This window comes from Podarcis tiliguerta, assembly GCF_965153285.1.
Source record: "Podarcis tiliguerta genome assembly, chromosome: 3".
Classification (NCBI taxonomy): Eukaryota; Metazoa; Chordata; class Lepidosauria; order Squamata; family Lacertidae; genus Podarcis; species Podarcis tiliguerta.
Window position 1 is genome coordinate 88,486,241 of NC_139536.1, and position 19,842 is coordinate 88,506,082.

The 19,842-nt window shown below is 42.2% G+C and overlaps 1 protein-coding gene across 2 annotated transcripts in view; it reads left to right on the top strand.

Annotated features, from left to right (window-relative positions):
- Nucleotides 1-19,842, top strand: part of NBAS (NBAS subunit of NRZ tethering complex) — a 175,144-nt gene that overhangs the window by 72,398 nt on the left and 82,904 nt on the right. For both annotated transcript variants that reach the window (XM_083431294.1, XM_083431293.1), the window contains exons 24-31: nt 5,050-5,235; nt 6,069-6,242; nt 9,628-9,761; nt 10,967-11,029; nt 11,697-11,819; nt 13,187-13,289; nt 16,572-16,801; nt 18,618-18,730. In XM_083431294.1, coding sequence (XP_083287420.1) covers nt 5,050-5,235; nt 6,069-6,242; nt 9,628-9,761; nt 10,967-11,029; nt 11,697-11,819; nt 13,187-13,289; nt 16,572-16,801; nt 18,618-18,730 — 1,126 coding nt within the window. The remainder of the gene's footprint in view (nt 1-5,049; nt 5,236-6,068; nt 6,243-9,627; nt 9,762-10,966; nt 11,030-11,696; nt 11,820-13,186; nt 13,290-16,571; nt 16,802-18,617; nt 18,731-19,842) is intronic.

Here is a 19,842-nt window from a genome sequence, read left to right on the forward strand (position 1 = left end):
TTACATTTGTCCCAACTGAAATTCATTTCATTAATATTGACAGTTCTCCAACCTGTTATGGTCATCTTGAATCCCGATTCTGTCTTCAGCAGCGTTGACTACCCCTCCCATTTTGGTGTCATCTGCAAATTTGGTGACCATCGCATCAATTCCTTTGTCCAAGTCGTTTATAAAAATGTTGAACAATAGTGGGCCCTGGACAGAAACCTGTGGCATTCCACTTGTCACTTTTTCCCCAGGATAATGAAGAACCGTTAGTGAGGACTCTTTGGGTTTGGTCTGTCAACCAGCCATTAACAACCCCCTTAACATTTATCTCACCCAGCCCATATTTTACCAGCTTCTCCACAAGAATGTCATGGAGGACTTTGTCAAAAGCCTTACTGAAATCAAGATACACTACGTCCACCAATGTTGTGACTCTATGTCTACAGCGTTCCTGTGATCCACCAAGCAAAAAAGAAAAAGGGAAAAAAACCAAGATTCGTCTGGCATGACTTATTTTTGAGAAACCCACGTTGGGTCTTAGTAATCACAGCATCCTTTTCTAAGTGCTCACAGGCCAACTGCTTACTTATCTGTTCTGGGATCTTTCTTGATATTGATGTCAAGTTCACCGGTTGGGTCACGCACCCCTTGCATTCAGAAAAAGGTTTATACATACAGGTCTTCTGTAGATTTTCACAGCTTTTCATGCTCCCTCTTCTAAATCTCCATCAAAACGAGGTGCGCAAAAATTGTGGTTTGCTAAACTGAACTCATCTTGGTGCTTAGTGGGCCACCTTTGAAGCAAGATGCAGAATAGAATTCCACAAGCTTTATGAAGGCACCACCACCATATCACATGACTGATTTTGTGCATTGAGCTTGATGGGTGGCTGTGCATGTGTGTCACAAGTTGAGTAGGCCTAACCTAACCTAAAATTCTGAATATATTAAAAAAAAATCAAAAATTGTCCAGTAGCACCTTAGAGACCAGGGACATGGGTGGCGCTGTGGGTTAAACCACAGAGCCTAGGACTTGCCGAACAGAAGGTCGGCGGTTTGAATCCCCGCGACGGAGTGAGCTCCCATTGCTTGGTCCCTGCTCCTGCCAACCTAGCAGTTCGAAAGCACGTCAAAGTGCAAGTAGATAAATAGGTACCACTCTGGCGGGAAGTCTGACCAAACTGCGGGTGACAGTGGAAGACAGGAGTGCCTGGCGTGCTCTGATCCATGGGGTCACGAAGAGTTGGACACGACTGAACGACTAAACAACAACAACTGGCGGGAAGGTAAACGGCGTTTCCGTGCGCTGCTCTGGTTCGCCAGAAGCGGCTTAGTCATGCTGGCCACATGATCCGGAAGCTGTACGCCGGCTCCCTCGGCCAATAAAGTGAGATGAGCGCCGCAACCCCAGAGTTGGCCACGACTGGACCTAATGGTCAGGGGTCCCTTTACCTTTACTACCTTAGAGACCAACTAAATTTGTTCTTGGTATAAGCTTTTGTGTGCATGCACACTTCTTCAGATACAGGAACAATCTGCTACCTAAAATTCTGAAGTTGAGTTGATTAGAATTCAGAATGTGTCTGTTAGCTGGCCTCGCCGAATGCCGTTAAATGTCAAGTCATGCAGTTGCAACTTGAGAGTCAGAAACGAGTTCTGGAGGGATCTTATATCGTGCCTTATCGTGCTTAAGTGGACTAATGTGACCGGACATTTCATCTTCTGATGGTAGTTCAAACACAAAGAACTGTATGCAATGTAAGGTCTTCTCTTAGTGGCAGAGCTGACAACCTCTGGTGGAGAGACTGCAAGGAGCATATAGAAGCTCTGTAAAGGGTTTATTTATTTATTTATTTAGCGTTTTTGCCTTACAGTAAGACTACTATATTGTATAAATATGTTCACTCACAGTCAGGGCTTCTACTCCTACATAATATTGATTATAAAGGTACTCTGTGTTTTATGTGACGCTGTGTAATCAAAGGAGCAACTCGCAACTTAATATAAATAGTGTGCTTTATTAAGATTGTTTCCTACAGAGCAGATACTGGGCCTGCTGTTTTTGCCTTTCCTCTATATTCATACTCCTCTCTAATATCCCACACTTCCTGTTCTTTCTTCAACATCCTCTGCTATTGCTGGTTTTACTTTTGAGCTTCATTCATGTTGTTTCACTCTACCTTTGCACTGTCACCAGGAGGTAGCTGAGAAGGGCAGAATTGGTATTTGCCTACATCTGTTTGCTTGCACAAATGAATTTAGAACCTTGACATGTGGATAAAAATTAATTTGCTGCTTGTGAGGCACTTACACTAAGGCTGCAAAATGCAGTCCTTTTTATTAACCTATTTTTTTATTTTTTTTAAATTGAACGGCTCAGAGGGTGCCGTAATTAATTAGGCAGTAATTTTAAAGAACATATGTTTTCAATTCAAGTATATATGTAAAAGCATCCTCTTTTTAAAAAGTGATTTCCCCCCTACTCCCTCACACAGGAGGAATTGCCACGTCCAAGATGACACCTGCTGCAGGGCACGCATACACCATCTAAAGCAAAAAAGAAAAGAAAAGGGAAATTGCTTTATTATGCAGATGCATGCAAATTTAATTGAATAAAACTGTGATTAATTGACTAAGATTTCTTTAATCAGGAGACAGCCTTAATTTGACTGTTAATTATAGTGGGGCAAACGTGATGTTCTCTTTTCTTTTATAAAAGAAGAGGCACAGCATTATTTCCCCTCATTTTTCATGGAACAGTAACAGATCTCTTCCACGGCTCCTTAACCACAGTGGAGGAGGAGGTCTGGGTTTGAAGATAACACTAAGCTATGGTTAATGTTAACTTAAGTTTATAAACCCCAAACAAAACTACAGGAAGCTCCTGCAGCCAATCGGAAGCTGTGGCGGATGTTCAGGTTCCAAAGAACATTTGCAAACTGGAACAATCACCTCTGGGTTTGCGGCATTCGGGAGCCAAAACATTTGTCTCGCAATGTGTTCGACTTCTGCGGTACGACTGTATGACTTTGAAGTGTTCCTCAGAAGGTTCTGAGTTATGGAAAGTGAGACATTTGGCCAAAGGGAGATCCAAAAGCACATCATTTCTTCCCTGGATTCTTTTATCAAGGAACCTTATCTCAGTGAAAGTGAAAATAAGGATTTAAGAACAGGGTTGCTAGAGAAGACCCAAGTCTGTCAATTCAGCTTTCTGTGTCCCATCATCTTTGAGTCAAACTCTTTTAGGTACTCAGAAGAAAGATTACAACAGGAAAAGTGTCTATCTCCTGTTTTGCGAGTAGATCTAAACCTTTTTAAAAGCCAATTTAAAGTAGTGGGCAGCAGCACATCCTAGGTGCCTGTTAGCTAATTAATGTATGAAGAAGTATTTTCTTTTGTCAGTCATCAACTCGGTGGGTGTCCTCCCTTCTAGTACTGAGTAGAAGAAGAAAGAAACCCCCGTTTCCTCATGTACCTTTATGGCTCTCTGTTACCACTCCCCCTTTGTCACCTTTTTCTTCTGAAAATCCTCAAGCACTTAAGATTTTCCTCACAGGAAGAAGGCGTTTTCATCATTTTATAATACAGTTCTATGAGAACTTGGAAGTTCAGCAAAGTGGGCTTGACACATAGGACAACAGTAAATGGCAGCTAGGTACACCTAGGTAAATGGCGTTTCCATGCACCCTGGCTTCTGTCACGATGCCCTGTTGCTCGAGAAGCGGCTTAGTCATGCTGGCCACATGACCCAGAAAGCTGTCTGCGGACAAACACCAGCTCCCTTGGCCTGCAAAGCGATATGAGTGCCGCACCCCATTGTCGCCTTTGACTGGACTTAAACATCCAGGGGTCCTTTAAAAGGTAAAGATAAAGGGACCCCTGACCATTAGGTCCAGTCATGTCCGACTCTGGGGTTGCGGCGCTCATCTCGCTTTATTGGCCAAGGGAGCCAGCGTACAGCTTCTGGGTCATGTGGCCAGCATGACTAAGCCGCTTCTGGCAAACCAGAGCAGTGCACGGAAATGCCGTTTACCTTCCCCCCAGAGCGTTACCTATTGATCTACTTGCACTTTGACATGCTTTCGAACTGGTAGGTTGGCAGGAGCAGGGACCGAGCAACAGGAGCTCACCCCGTCGCAGGGATTCGAACCGCCAACCTTCTGATCGGCAAGTGCTAGGCTCTGTGGTTTAACCCTCAGTGCCACCCGCATCCCCCAGGGGTCCTTTACCTTTTACCTTTCTTACACATAGGACAAGGCGGTTGATGATCTGTGAGTTGGATCCAGAATTGAAGACTTGTCACAGTGTTGGAGGAGGGTGGCTTCCTTGCTGCCTTCCAAAATGCTCTGCTGAGATTTGTGGTTGAATGCCAAGGGAGGTTGAGGAGGAAAGCAATCTCCCCCAGAAAGCAGGATCTCTTTCCATTGAAGTTGGCTCCACTTAATTTGGGGGGTACCTACCTCTTTCAGCAGTGGTCCCTGTTCCTTGGTGGACCATTTGGTGGAGTTACGCTTCATTCTGGATCCAGCATATTCTGGATAGGTCCGGAACACCCTCTCTGATATATGGGGTAACCATGTGGTTCCATCACAGATTATATATATATTTGCATTCATACTTCCTGCTGTTCACTGCGAGGAGAGACAAAAAATATAGAAATATCTCCAATGAGCTAAAATTAAGTTCCTGCTATGCTAGTTGATGTAGAAAGGATAACTGGGGTCTAAAAATAATTCTGTCCGTTCATTTGTCATATATGGCTGACGGGGTTCTGGAGACAGGGGCATTACTTAATGCAAATTGCATGCTAAAGATATATAAATATATACAGTATATATATCTGTCAAAATAAATACCATGTGTTCATTTTAAAGAAGTTATGCTGCAGTTATAAGATTCTGTATTAGTCATTCTGTATAAAATGTATTTGGACCAGTTATAAGTCTCTGAGCCGGTGGTCAAACCATATCTCTTCTCCTTTCACGTTTAACCAGAATAAAACCAATTGCAAATGGTTACAAGCTGTGCATTTTTCTTTTCTCTCTTAAAAAATAATAATAGGTGGATTGTGCTTTGTCTCTGGTTCGACTGGGCATGGAGAGGAATATTCCTGGTCTGCACTCACTTTGTGACAATCTGGTTACACTGGAGACGTTGGTTTATGAGACTGGGTGTGACATCACTCTGAACTTGAAGGAGCTGCAGCAGATGAAGGATATTGAGAAACTAAGACTCTTGATGTTAAATGTATGTGCTCTTTTTTTATCTCACAGTGGGATGGGATGGATTGGGAAGGGGCTTTTCTGCTGTATAAAATCTCATTCTGAGCAGGATGAAGCTGTTTGCCCAACATCCTTCAGCTCAGCCTTTTCTCTTCTTCTCTTTTGCTTTCTTAAAAATAATAATTTTATTTTCCATTTTCAGCTTTTACAAATATTTTGACAAGAAAAACAAAATCTTTACAAATCTAATTTACTTTCCCCTTGACTCCCCTCCCCTCCTTTCTGTAGTTATTTATTTCGTGTCTTTTTATTACTGCATATCTGATTCAAATATATTTAAAAATTTTCCCTTATCTTTCCCTTGTCTTTTGCTGCACATGTTTATGTCAGTCCCCCTAATGTTTGTTTACAATGTGTCTTCAATAAATAGCCCAGTCTTGCTTGGATTTGCACCTGTCTGCACTCCAAAAAAAAAAAGTCCCCAGATGCTGGTTGAGGGTGCCACAATGTTACAATTCATTAAGTGCCTTTATGCTAATTTATTTTGGTGAGCTTAAGTGTGCCTTAATTCTTGTGTGGGATTGTGGCCTCACAGCCCTTTCTGGATAAAATAGAATGAAACTGGTTCACACTGATGAGCCTGTTTGTTAGTTTGCTTTTCGTAGAGAAATTTGCATTAGCACAGTTCATAACTTTATGCTCGCTATTTATGATGCCAACCTTTTGAAAAGCATCGGGGAGATCAGAGGAAAAATATATTGCTATTCCTTTAACTGCTTTGCAATTTTAGTTTGCATTTGGCTCTTCTCTTAATGTGCGTTCATATTTTTCTTTAATTTAAAACCTTTGCCATTTCAGTCATCGGGAGAAAGGTATGTGAAGAATGCCTATCAATGGATGGTCCCATTCCTACACCGCTGTGAAAATGAATCTCCAGGCATCGCTAATGAGCTTTTGAAAGAGTATTTGGTAACACTGGCGAAAGAAGACCTGACGTTTCCTCTGAAAATCTTTGAACATTCAAAGCCAGCGGTAAATTCAGATGATTAGTTGTGTATTTGTGTGTACCTGAAAGTTTATCTCTCCTCCACCCCGCCTGAATTGCATTTGCAAGTATACTTAATAGTGCACCTTGTTTCGCTGATCAGTTTGGGAGATGGCTGTCACTGTACAGCGTGGCAGAACTGAACATTTGTCTTGTTGATACAAACATTTGTTCTCCAGACAAGGTTAAAGTGGAATTTCTAATACACGGCTAATCTGTATTGGGATGTCAGAATGTAGCTTTAATCATTAATCATTTCTGCATTTATCCAGCAGAGTGGGTATTTTAGCAGGGGGAGACTCTCCACCGAAAGCCACTGTTCTTCTCTGTTGTGATCTAAATATATCTTCCATACCTTTGCCCAACCATGCAGCATCTCTGTGTTTTAGCTTGCACTGCATCCCTTAATAAGTCCCCGCTAAGCATCTCTACGAGCTTTTTCCTCTCTTGCATTGTGGTGGGGGAGATCCGTGAATTTTATTGGGGGCCTGTGTGAGGAATTCAATGCATCATTATGGCAATTGTTCCCCCAGCGCAAGCATTTCAGCTTGCTAGATGAAATGATCCTGCCTCTACAGTAGAGTGGCACTGGGGAGAGAGGCGTGTCACACAGGCTTCCGCTAGCAGGTTTCATTAGTTTAATCTGGCCCTATCGTTCTGCAGAAGGAAGCCCCTTTGCTCAGGACACATGCAAAACCTGACACTGGAAGAGTCACAAGCTCTCTTTAAGGCATTATTGCTCCTGTAGGGACGCGGGTGGCGCTGTGGTCTAAACCACTGAGCCTCTTGAGCTTGCTGATTGGGAGGTTGGTGGTTCAAATCATTGCGACAGAGTGAGCTCCCGTTGCTCTGCCCTAGCTCCTGCCAACCTAGCAGTTCAAAAGCATGCCAGTGGAAGTAGATAAATAGGTACCACTGCGGCGGGAAGGTGAATGGCATTTCTGTGCGCTCTGGCACTCATCACAGTCCTCCGTGCTCCAGTAGCGGTTTTGTCATGCTGGCCACATGACCCGGAAAGCTGTCTGTGGACAAACGCTGGCTCCCTCAGCCTGAAAGCGAGATAAATGCCGCAACCCCATAGTCGCCTTTGACTGGACTTAACCATCCAGGGGTCCTTTACCTTAAAAAAAAATGACCCCTGACAGTTCAGTCCAGTCACGAAAGACTCTGGGGTTGCGGCTCTCATCTTGCTTTACTGGCCGAGGGAGCCAACGTTTGTCCGCAGAGAGTTTTTTATGGGTCATGTGGCCAGCATGACTAAGCTGCTTCTGGTCAAACCAGAGCAGCACACGGAAGCGCCGTTTACCTTTGCCTTTTTGTTGCTCCCATGTTGTGCAACACAGGAGCAGGGAGTGGGGACCTGCCATGTGGGCCTGCTCCCCAGTGCCCATACATACAGTCATAAATGCAGAGGCTTCTGTTCCACCCTGGAACCCTGCGTGATTGGCTCCCATCACTGCAGATAGTGCTGTGGATTCTGCTGGCTGGGGCTACTCAATGCATCCCTGTTCATCTCTCTTGTGTCGAGCAGCAGGGGAACAATAATAACCTGAAGAGAGAGAGAACTGAAATGAGATGCAGTGGGCATTGTTTGTGTGGATACAACCTAAGTGTCCTGCAGTCCCTTTTAAAATCATTCGTAAATCCCCCCCCCCCAAAAAAAAACAACCCCTGAACTTCACACTTGGGGGTAGCACATGGGGGAAGAACAAACTGAGGCGCAAATGAGAATGAAGAGCTGAAGGTGCCTGGTTTCCCTTTCACATATTTGGGAAATTGAGTACCGTGGTAGCTCGGGTTACATACGCTTCAGGTTACATACGCTTCAGGTTACAGACTCCGCTAACCCAGAAATAGTATCTCAGGTTAAGAACTTTGCTTCAGCATGAGAACAGAAATCGTGCTCTGGTGGCGCGGCAGCAACAGGAAGCCCCATTAGCTAAAGTGGTGCTTCAGGTTAAGAACAGTTTCAGGTTAAGAACGGACCTCCGGAACGAATTAAGTACTTAACCTGAGGTACCACTGTACACATCTAGGTGAAGAATGAGGCAGTAGGATTCGCAGGTGGCAGAGTGGGCTATTTCAGAACAGAACTATGTGAGGTTGCTATTTTTGAATCCCTTACCTAAAACAAACCCCTAGCATGTAAAAGGAGAGAGATTCATCACCAGCCTGTCCCCTACTGTGCTAGTTTCCTACCTGCGGGAATGTACCGTTGGTTTTATTGCTATGCTGTGAAACATTCAAAAAATTGATCTGCTGGATAAAGTAGTGCGATTCATTCTACCACCTTCCTGACAACTAACTTCCTGACAGTCCAAGTAATCCAAAAAATACTTCTTGACAGTCCAAGTAATCAAAAACCAGCCAAAATGCTTCCAACGTCGCTCTAAGGCATTAGGGTTTGGTAGATCTCCAGGGGCACAGGATTCCACAGTTCAGGGATCCCACCAAGAATGTTGTTTTTTGCCTATGTCTGTGTCTTGGTCCAGCAGTCGGTGTTAACTGGGAACTCGCGGTTGATTCTTAAAGAGCACAATGGAGAAAGTCAGGCTGTAGTCACGTTCCATTTACCTGAGAGTAAGCCCTGTTGAGCTCACTGGGGCTTACTTCTGAGTCGACATGTATAGAGTTGGATTCTCTCATTTATTTTACACAAGCCATTTGCTCTTGATGTCATCGTTGAAAGGCAGAGGAGAAGGAGCTTTTTTGAGGGAGATTAACTTGGTCTTTACATAAATTTGTAGCAACTTTCATCTTCTCGGGGGCATTGTATTATAGCCACGGATCCAGACTAAATTCACATTCCAGCATCCTAATAGCATCTTGATAGGATGTTCATTAATTCTTTACTTTTCCGGCTGTGTACAGAAGTAGATTGGCTGTAAACAACGAGTCATGGGAAGCTAGTGTTCTGGTGCATATTGAAGTTATTTATGTGCAAATGAAGGAAATAGCATAATGCAGCTGAGGGGGGGGAGCAGCTTTAGAATTACATTTTTATTTTAATAAATTGTCTGATGAAAAATATTGTGATTTGTGTGTGGGTACATGTTTTTAAATGAATCTAGAAATACCTTGCTGTTCCAACCGGCTTCTGTGATCACTGGTATCAAATGAGCTTCCATTGCCAGTTCTGTAATTATGAAAGATATTCAACGGAGAATTCTTAAAGAACCAGGAAGGCCTCTACAATTAACGGAAATCATTAATTGCCTTTACTGTTGTAATTGTGCTGTTCAAGAGCCGGTTGTCTGTCACACAGAGATATGGAAGAAAACAACTCCAAATTTTGGGCTGGGGGACACATACATACTCACAGACGGTACACTACTGTACAGCAATGAATATAGTGTTTTCTTGTTCTCCCAGTGTCAGCAAAAAATAATTTCGGATCAAGACTTGTTGATGACAATTGCGTTAGACTGCATCTACAGCTGCCAACGTGATGACCAGCTTTCTCACTGCTATGATATCTTAGAATGTCTCCCCCAGAGAGGTTATGGGTGAGTATTGACATGTCCCATTGTTTTTTTCCAAATAAAAAATAAAAAATGTTGAGCTAATAGAAATCCTTTACAAATGCTGCTTTTAAACAATTAAAATGCCAATCAGTATTCAAAGAATGATGTGCACTAATTTATACAATCCGTACAATCTAGTGGTAATTGCTGACCACCCCCCACCAAACCCTCATTCTTCAGAGAGCCAGTGTGGTGTAGTGGTTAAGAGCAGAAGACTCGTAATCTGGTGAACTGGGTTCGTGTCTCCGCTCCTCCACATGCAGCTGCTGGGTGACCTTGTGCCAGTCACACTTCTTTGAAGTCTCTCAGCCCCACTCACCTCACAGAGTGTTTGTTGTGGGGGAGGAAGGGAAAGGAGAATGTTAGCCGCTTTGAGACTCCTTCGGGTAGTGATAAAGCGGGATATCAAATCCAAACTCTTCTTCTTCTTCTTCTTCAGTCTGCAGCTGGGATTACTATGTGCTGCAATGCTCCCCACATGTTGAAAGCCTGGATAAGAACTTAAATTTCAGTCAGGTTGAGAAAACGGGGAATGCAATGCCATATCCTTTTTTAAAACAGTTTAGCACCTTGGTCACTCCATCCTGCTGAACTGCTTGTGTGTCAAGTTCTCTCTGGGTGCCATCACCAGTTTAGGCAAGTCATATTGCCCATCATAACTGGGCTAGTCTTCCTTTGTGGGAAGAAGAAATCTTGGCTACGCTGCCTGTCTCTGTAGCCCCATCCACTGGTCATGGAACGGGACTAATGGAATTGGGTGAGGAGGAAGCATGCAATCTGAGGATCGCTCCCACCTTCACTGAGGGTAGATTGGAAGGGTGTAATGGGTGATCTCCACATAAGTCATACTCAGAAAAGGCTAATTGAAATCAGGGAATGTTCATTGATTTCAGTGGATCTACTCTGAATATGACTTACTGTACTTTTCCGTGTATAAGACTAGGGTTTTTTTTTACGATAAAATAATATAAAATAATTTGAGTCATCTTACACAAGGGCAATCTCCCCCCCCCCCCATTTTCTTAATTTTTAGTCCCCCCAAAAAGGGGGTGTCTTATATACGGAGGCGTGTTATACACAGAAAAACACGGTATTCAGTGTTGGTTTGTATTACATTTTTTTTTCATAGTATGCAGAATATACAAATTTGTTGTTTTCTTTTGTTTTGTTTTGATATATTCTTTCAGTCCTGAAACAGACATTACAAATAACCTTCACGACAAAGTTGATGGATTGGAACAAATTCTTAGGTAAGAAACGCGCCTTTCTTCATTCATCTCTTCCAGTACGTTTTCTTTATTAACCTAGCGCTAGGTTTTACAGTTCAAAATGCCAGGATTATTACAAAAGAGAGCTTGTAGGTCAAATATTACCGCAGGCTTAGTGGAAATTACTTTTTGGACCTTGACCTTTTCCATAAACACATGTTTATATCCAAAGGGGTTCTCCCCTCCCAACCTGTAACATTGTGAAGGGTAATGTAGCATTGTGACAATATAGTTAACACGAAGAATGAAAAAGAAAAGGCCCTTCATCTAATTTCTTTAAAGGCTCAGCTATATAGGCTGTTTCATTGTACTCCTCCACCTCCCAGAGCATCTCCTTATAAGGTATTTGGGGGGGGGGCATGGATCAAGTTTTATATTGTTTTATGGAATATAATGATATGGTGCTAAATATTTAGAACAAAATGACTTCTTAAATGGTATGCGTGTCTAGGTGTGTATTTTTTGTATAACTTCAAGTCGTCATTGTTCAGTAGATAAACATCACCATCCCTCTTGGTTTCGGTTTCAGTCTTAAATATATATTTATTCACATTTTACACATAAACAATAATTTGCAATAATGGCCACAGGCAGGATTTAAGATTTGGCTGAATGGCTGATGATGCTTTTATGACTACTGTTATTTCAGCGTATCAGAAATCTTGGAGAAGCATGGACTCCAAAAGCCTGTATCCTTTGTAAAAGACACACAGGACAGCCCAGAAGAAGCACGGAAGCTGATGATTCGATTGACCAGGCACACAGGCCGCAAGTGAGTAACGGATGGTGGCACACGAAATTATGAGCTTTAATGGTTGTTTGGTACCTTCGCAGATGAAATGTTGTGCGTGGCTTTTCCAGGTCAGAACATGAACAGCTGAAGCTGTGGTCTCAAGCAGGAAAGACAAACAATTCAAAGGACAGATTTCTTTGTAAACATGTCTTTAGCTCCTCGGGAGGCAGCTGAGTTGTTTGCTTCACAAGGAAGATGGTTTAGTGGTGGTGAAATTCCCTTGGATGCCCTTTGTCGAACATAAAATAATTGCTCATGACACAAGCAAAAGTGGCAGATTCCAGCACGTCTTCTCCTTTGGCTCCATGGTTCATCAAAACACAAATCTTGCCCCATTGTCAAGGATCCATTGCCCATGGTGTGCAGAGCAGAATGGTACCACTCTCTTGATGGAGGCATGGCAGAGCAATTTAAACCTTTCAGAATGTAGGCCTTGGGTTAGATGATCTCCCAACGGGTAGCGCTAAGTGGAATATGTGCACGGGAAAATGTCTGCTTGTAAAACATGACCTTTCTTTCCTCCCCCATGCCACCCAACCTGTTCTGGGCAGTGGCGCCAGGTATATGGGCTGGAGGCGACTTCAGATCCCCCAATATTTTTTAGCAGGGGGCAACCCCCCGATGTTGAGGGGGCTACCACCCCCTGCCACCGCCTGGCACCCCAGCCCCAACTTCCACCTGGCAATTCAGGAGCCAGGCGGCGTCTGAGACAAGCGCAGAGGGCGATCTCTGTGCTTGTTTGTCCCAGTCCGGTGCACGCCGGTGGTGTCACGTGACATGTCACATGACCATGCCCCTTCAATGTGGGAGCAAGTCATTGCCCCTGGTTCTGGGGTTCTCCTAACCTTGCAGAACAGATTTTTATTTTTATTTTATTTTCTTGAGGGGGGCAAGTCCTGTTGTGTTAGTGGACCTTGTTCCATGCATGCAACAAGTTAGCTGAATCCCGCCCAGTATGTGTGACTGGAGGGTTTGGTCTGAAAGCTTTGGGGCTGGGGGGGAAGGTGTGCAAAACTGTTGGATAAGAGATGTAACTGTGAGCCACTAAGTTGCTGGATGAAATCTCCCTTTGGTCATGGACTCACTAAGCAACCTACTCTCTCAAGCTCAGTTCTCCATCTTTCAAATGGGGATAATAATTCTTCTCTATCTTCCCAGAATGTTATAAGGGCTGCTGAGCTACTGTGTGTCTAGATGTTATAAGCACCAGTGTTGTTTTTCTACGCGTGAATGTACTCTTAACCTTTGGGGTGATATTTTAAGAGTTTTAAGATGGAAACATTTAATTCTGCTAATCACACTTCTCGGAACCTGCTTGTAAATGTTCGCTTCTTTGTGTCTTACAGGCAGCCCCCTGTTAATGAGACACACTGGATGGGATTGTTGCAAGATATCCTGGAAATGCAGCAGAATGTCTACACGTGCATACAACCGGACACTTGCTATGAGGTGAATCTTGCTGCTTTTCAGGATGTTTTTGAATACATTTACAGTGGGTGGAATTCTAGGTAGTTCAGTTTCATACCAGCATTTTGCTTTATTCAGAATCTGTGCCAGCAGATGTACAATCCAATTTAAGTGTTTAAATATGTGCTGAGTTTTCCTATCCTTGAACATGCAAATCATGCTGGTATCAAGCTTTCTTGACAATAGTGGTAGTTTCTACGAGATCCAGAAATCCCATTGATGGTGAGTAGCCTGGTTTTGTTTCAAGACACCTAAATTCTAAGGATTTCCATAGCTAGGGTTTCATAGAAATAATTCTCTCTAGTCCTTCATACTTGGGGACTGGTGCTCACATCTGGATAAGAATAAAACTCAGGTTACCAACTTTACTCCTTTAAAGAAAAGGAACTTTGGGGTACCACATTGCCTTCTGATAAATTGCAGCCAAACCAATGACCAGTTCCTGTTACTCCTAGTGTAGAGAGTAGAGGCCATATCAGGGGGAAAGGGGAAACAGGTATCTTCTGTTGTAATTTTTAAATGTTTGCCGAAAACGTATTTATGGTGGCAGAGCTAAGCAGGCAATTAAGTAGAAATATTTCTGTAATAATTAAGTGGTGATTTCAAATCATCATCATCATCATCATCATGGCTTATATTCAGCATAACTCTAAGGTTCCATCATCTCATGGATTTTCCTTGCACAAAGGAAGCTTCTCCCCTCTCCTACCCCCAGGTGCACACTAAATCTGTTCTGGGGGTCCTCTCAACCTTCCAGGCCAGATTCAGAGATGACTTAGGGTGTGCACAGGTGGCTGAGAGGGGAAAAAAACCCTCTTTCACTAGTGGGAATCCCTGCAAGGACATCTTATGAGATTAGTTGAATATGACCCAAAGTATATAACTGTTGTAAGGGACGCGGGTGGCGCTGTGGGTTAAACCACAGAGCCTAGGACTTGCGGATCAGAAGGTCGGTGGTTCAAATCCCCATGACAGGGTGAGATCCTGTGGCTCGGTCCCTGCTCCTGCCAACCTAGCAGTTCGAAAGCACGTCCAAGTGCAAGTAGATAAATAGGTACCGCTCCGGTGGGAAGGTAAACGGTGTTTCCACGTGCTCCTCTGGTTCAGAAGCGGCTTAGTCATGCTGGCCACATGACCCGGAAGCTGTACGCCAGCTCCCTCGGCCAATAATGCGAGATGAGCGTCGCAACCCCAGAGTCGGTCACAAATGGACCTAATGGTCAGGGATCCCTTTACCTTTACCTATATAACTGTTGTAAATTGCTTTGGTGATTTGTTGTTGTTTTTTTAATGACATTATTAATGACATTAAATGACATTATTTATGAGATTTATATGCTGGCCTTATTCAGGAAAAACACAAAGACTGAAAATATACCGCTCAAATTACCCAATGCAAACCAACACAACCTATTCAGCTGTCCCCTGTGATTAGGCAGCTATAAAATCCTTAGAAGGCAGGGGGATTTCCTTGCATAAGGCAGGATGGGGAAAATATTCAACTAATGCAAAAATATAACAAGAGTGGGTGCCAGGAAGAAGGGTGTTATGCAACTGGGGTGCTGTTGTCAAGAAGGGAAGGCATAGATCCTCTAACCATACTCAGGGCTGCTGTTGTCGGCAGAGAGGGAATATGTCACATTAATCAAACGTTCCCAGCCAGATTGGTCAGGGAAGACAAAGATAACCTACTCTGGCCCCTCTCCCTAGCCAACTCCAAGATATAGGATTGCCAGTGGGTTTGGAAACAATGGCAAAGCTCCCGTTTATCCTATTGCTCACTGAAGATCAGGAGCGGGGGGAAAGCAAATTCCTAGGGTTTGTTCTGTTATACTTTTTTTTTTTTAACACTCCGAATTCCGTGCATTCAAACAGAGCTGTTATGAGCTATGGTAGAATTACAGAAGACATGAGATGTATAGATGGGAAGCTTGACTTTCTTAATACACAGAAACTCTTGACATAAAATTGGTAACTAAACATTGGGAAGACAAATGGCTCGCCGCTTCACTGTTATGTTTATTAAATGGTTCACTGAGCTGAAAGTTCATTTTTAATCACGTCACTCAGGGTGCATATAGAACTTTGATAGATGTTTTCCTGTTTGCATTTAAAGTGAAATGCAAAGTTCGGTTTCTGCAGAAAATAATCTGCATTCGAGGCAACCTAGTTATTAAGATTCGTGAATTACAATGAAGCTCTGTGTGTTTGAATACGTGCAGTTTACTTGAAAGTGCACTTTTCTGTTTCGTAGTGTAGTACTTGAGTGAGCCTTCATGTTGTATAATTTACCTTCAAAAATTTGACATCTTTTAAACATTTCAAATTATTGTCAGTCTTCTTTTGTTATAGCATGTAGACTTTATTGCTTATGGCTGCTAATTTCTATGACTCCTGAGAGATTTTGAGAGCAAATCAGTACACTTCTGAAGAAATCGCAAAAAGAAAATGGCATCTGGGATTTAAATCTAACTTTGAAATGTGCTTCTTAAAAAAAATATAATGAATAGCAATACGTACATACATCATGTCAGGGAAAATGTGATATAATTATAACTCTTACTTCAAGATATTAGATTTGACGGGAGCGATGAATAAACTTTAATATTAGCAACCTATCAGAGTACCTTGGCAATGCATTAGTATAGGGGTAGGGAATTTGATGCCTTCCAGATGTTGAGCTGCAGCATCTGTCATCCCTAAAATTGACCATGTTGGCTGGGGCTGATGGAATTTGGAGGCCATCAACATCTGGGTGATGGTGATGGGTCCCCCTTTCTTGCATTCGTGTTGCTTCTAAAGGATGAAGATTTTGACTTATATACATTATTGGGTGGTGTTGCTTTTTGGCTTGTCCAAAACTGACAGATAATTTTCACGAAGGATACTTCTGTTCAGATGTTTGTGTGGGCTTTTAAACTGTGTGTACGTTCACTGCACAACCCCTTTTGCCCCATCATCCTGTATAATCCCCGGCATAAAGAGTGGCTCCCCAGATATGTCTCAGAGTTTCCTGCAGAGATTCCACTGTCAACTCTCTAGTGCTGCCTTGGTAGTCAAATGAATGGAAAGGGTTTCTTGAGGGCAGCAAATTAGATTGCATTTCCATTTCAGCACATGATTTGTCGAAATCTAATTGATATCGGTCTAGATTTAGACGAATGCTGTTCCAGATATCCTCCCCTCCCCAAGCAGATAGCCATACTCAGGTATTTATCAAATAAAAAAATTGCTTGTGTGACATTTGCTCTTGTCATTCTAAAGATCTTTACAGAAAGTCTTCTGTGTTCAAGTCGGCTGGAGAACATCCATTTAGCTGGGCAAATGATGCACTGCAGCGTTTGGTCAATAGATCCCCCTGTCAGTGTTGCTTCTAAAGGAAAACCACAGTACAGAGTTTGCTATGAGAAAAGCATTGAATTGGTTTTGGCTGCTAGCAGAGAATACTTCAATTCTTCAACCAGTCTAACTGATACATGCATGGATCTGGCCAGGTACATTTTACTCAACCCCCCCCCCCCCAATCTTTTAGCCTTTGGTATTTGCTTAGAAAGGCAGATCTTTTATGATTTTGTACCCTTTTGCATACTTGAGTGCTTTCCTTTGATGCTCAAGCATTTCTAAGGCAACTTGTTCTTACTAATTAGTCCCTGGTGCAATTAGAATGAGGTAATATGTCTTTTGCCTAGATTATGCTTGGCTCATCATGAAATGCAGGCGCCAGCACCAATCTGCAAATACTAGCTAATGGTTTTGGAAGTGGAAATTATTATTCTACGTATGTATCCATTACAGCTATGGAAAACCAAGATGTTTGCCTGTAAGGCCCGTATAAGTTCAAGGGACGAAAACAAATACAGTCATACCTTGGTTTTCAAACAGCTTGGTGCTCAAACGTTTTGGCTCCCGAATGCCGCAAACCTGAAAGTGACTGTTCCGGTTTGCGAACTATTTTTGGAAGCCGAACTTCCGACGGGGCTTCCGCAGCTACTGATTGGCTGCAGGAGCTCCCTGCAGGCAATCAGAAGCCGCACTTTGGTTTCTGAACGTTCTGGAAGTCGAACGGACTTCAGGAATGGATTCCGTTCGACTTCCAAGGTACAACTGTATTTGTTTTGTTGAAGGAGGCAGCGGGGACCTTTGGCTTGTGTGCCAAGTTTTGTCTGCCAGGCCTCCTCGTTTTACTCAACAGACTTTCCCCTCAAAATCATACCCACCTTTGAGATGTGCAGTTGGCTGAGACGTGGATGCATGAAAGCACAATTGAACAGCTGATGGGCAGGGTATTGAATCCTGTTTGGAGTGTCTGTGCAAACCTTTCTTGGCTAAAATGAAGTCTTCCCCCCTTTTGTTTTAGCAGAGGTTTCAATTGTACCTCCTGGAGCAAGATGTGCCTTCACTGTCCACCATAGATTCTATGAGAAAGCTGCTTTAATTGAAATAATTGTTATTCACTGTTGATGTTTTTTGTTGTTAGGAGGGACGGTTACCACCTTAGCTCAGATACAAGCTCTCTGTTTCATTATCTAGCATTAACAATTTTCTAGTGATGCTTTCATTTAAGTGGGAATCATTTCAGAATGGTTTCTTCTCATTGATAAGATTGGCACACAATTACAAGGCGTATTTAAAAATCAAATCAAATCTGGGAGTAGAAAATTTAAGGATTAATTTTTAACATTTTAAAAGTTAGCACATCCCCACATCAACCCCAGAAAGATATCTAAAGCACCTAAACAATTTTAATTGAATAATTTAGGTGTTACAGTTCAGCTGTTAATAGCAGCCTTCACTTTCTTAATATTAGTATGTTTCCTGCCTTTTTAGCAGAAGAGTTACATTTGCTGAACTGTGCAGTCATGCAATTCCACTAGAGTTTCACTTGGAGAGGGGAAAATTATGAACCTACGCCAAATGAATTTTATTTTTCCTCTTACTTCATTCATGTACAAAGTGATTGCTTGCTAAGTACAGAGCTTCTTTCTTTTGGCATATAAACTCTTAGTAAAGTGCTTAGCTTTGGCCATTGATAAATTGATATTATTTACAATTTAAAAAATGCATCTGCAAAGAAATACGGGGTTATATTATATCAAGTGGCAAATTTTTAAGCCTTTATAAGAGACCCACCACTTTGGACCCATTGTAATGCCTCCCCAGAGCATGCTCTTGAGTTTTCTGCGCATAGCAACAAACCATAGTTTAGTGTTGCATGTTTATCACACTGGCCTTATATAATGAAGGTGCTTCTTTTTGACTAATTAGGAAAGCTGTTTGAAAACCTTAAACATTTATTTTTTCCCTTCTAAGATCCTGCTTACAGCTTATTACAGACTGCCCACCTGTTGTCCAAGAGGAGTTGGATCTTATCCGTGCTCTTAGCTATCTTGAAGAATTTGGTGTGAAAATCTTGCCATTACAAGGTAGGGTGTGATAGGGTTTGTTGAAATGTCTTGAATGCTAGTTATATAGTTTCAAATCTTCACATTTATATGTACCATATACACAGTGCTATTTTTCTAGAAAAAGAGGTGCCGGAACTCACCACGAACACCTCCTTCATTCTCTTAAAATGACAATGGAGCCCACCTGAGAGGTGCCGGAACTGAGTTCCGGAAAGTTCTGGCTTATAAAAAGCTCTACATATACATCATCTTGTATCATCAATTTTCCTTACAGCATTTTTTTTTTATAAATTGCTTGCATCAGGTATAATCCAGTTCAAGAAAAACATTTTAAAGTCTCATTGGATTTTATTAAAGCGTTATGCACCAATTTTTCCTGTTTAAATCATTTTGGTTGTCTTGCACCCACAATTACTTCCCTTTTAAATGCACACATTCACACTTAATATATAGTTTCTTCACTCATCTCCTGCTTGTTCTGCTGTTGTGCTATTATGATTAACATAATCTCTTTACTAGTAATCTCTGCAACAGTGCTTTGAAACGCTTGGTCATTCCGGCAATAGCCTGGTTGGGAGGTTTATTGATCTTCATCTTGAGTCTAGGCCTAGGGAGTGGACAAATGGGCCTTTCTATTTTATTATTTTGTCAAAGCACATGTGCCAAGAAGATTAACTCAAAATAGTTATCATAACCCATAAGACGTCCATTGCACATCACGGCTTTGCAGTAACAATTTAGTTATGTTTGAAGGGAAGCTTTTACTGCTGTTTGAAGGTGCCTCCAGAACTTGGGCTTTTATTGATCCCTTTTATTCCCATGTTTTAGTGCCCAATAAAACTCTATTTTTATTTTATAAATCATAACAGCCTTATGACAACTGACATATTTTACAGGTGCTATCCTGCATTCAACTCCTGTGACCTTCCTGTCTTCACTGTTGTGTTAATGGATTTGTACTGCTAGAAACTGGATGAATAGTCCACACATTTTTTTTTTAAAAAAAAAAAACCACAGTTATGTATTACATAAAGCTTTTGTGGTATTTTACGTCTACCCTTTAAAAGTTCAAACCATGTTCAGAATATGCAAGTAAAGGACTAGAATCGAGTGCTGAATTTTGAGTCTGG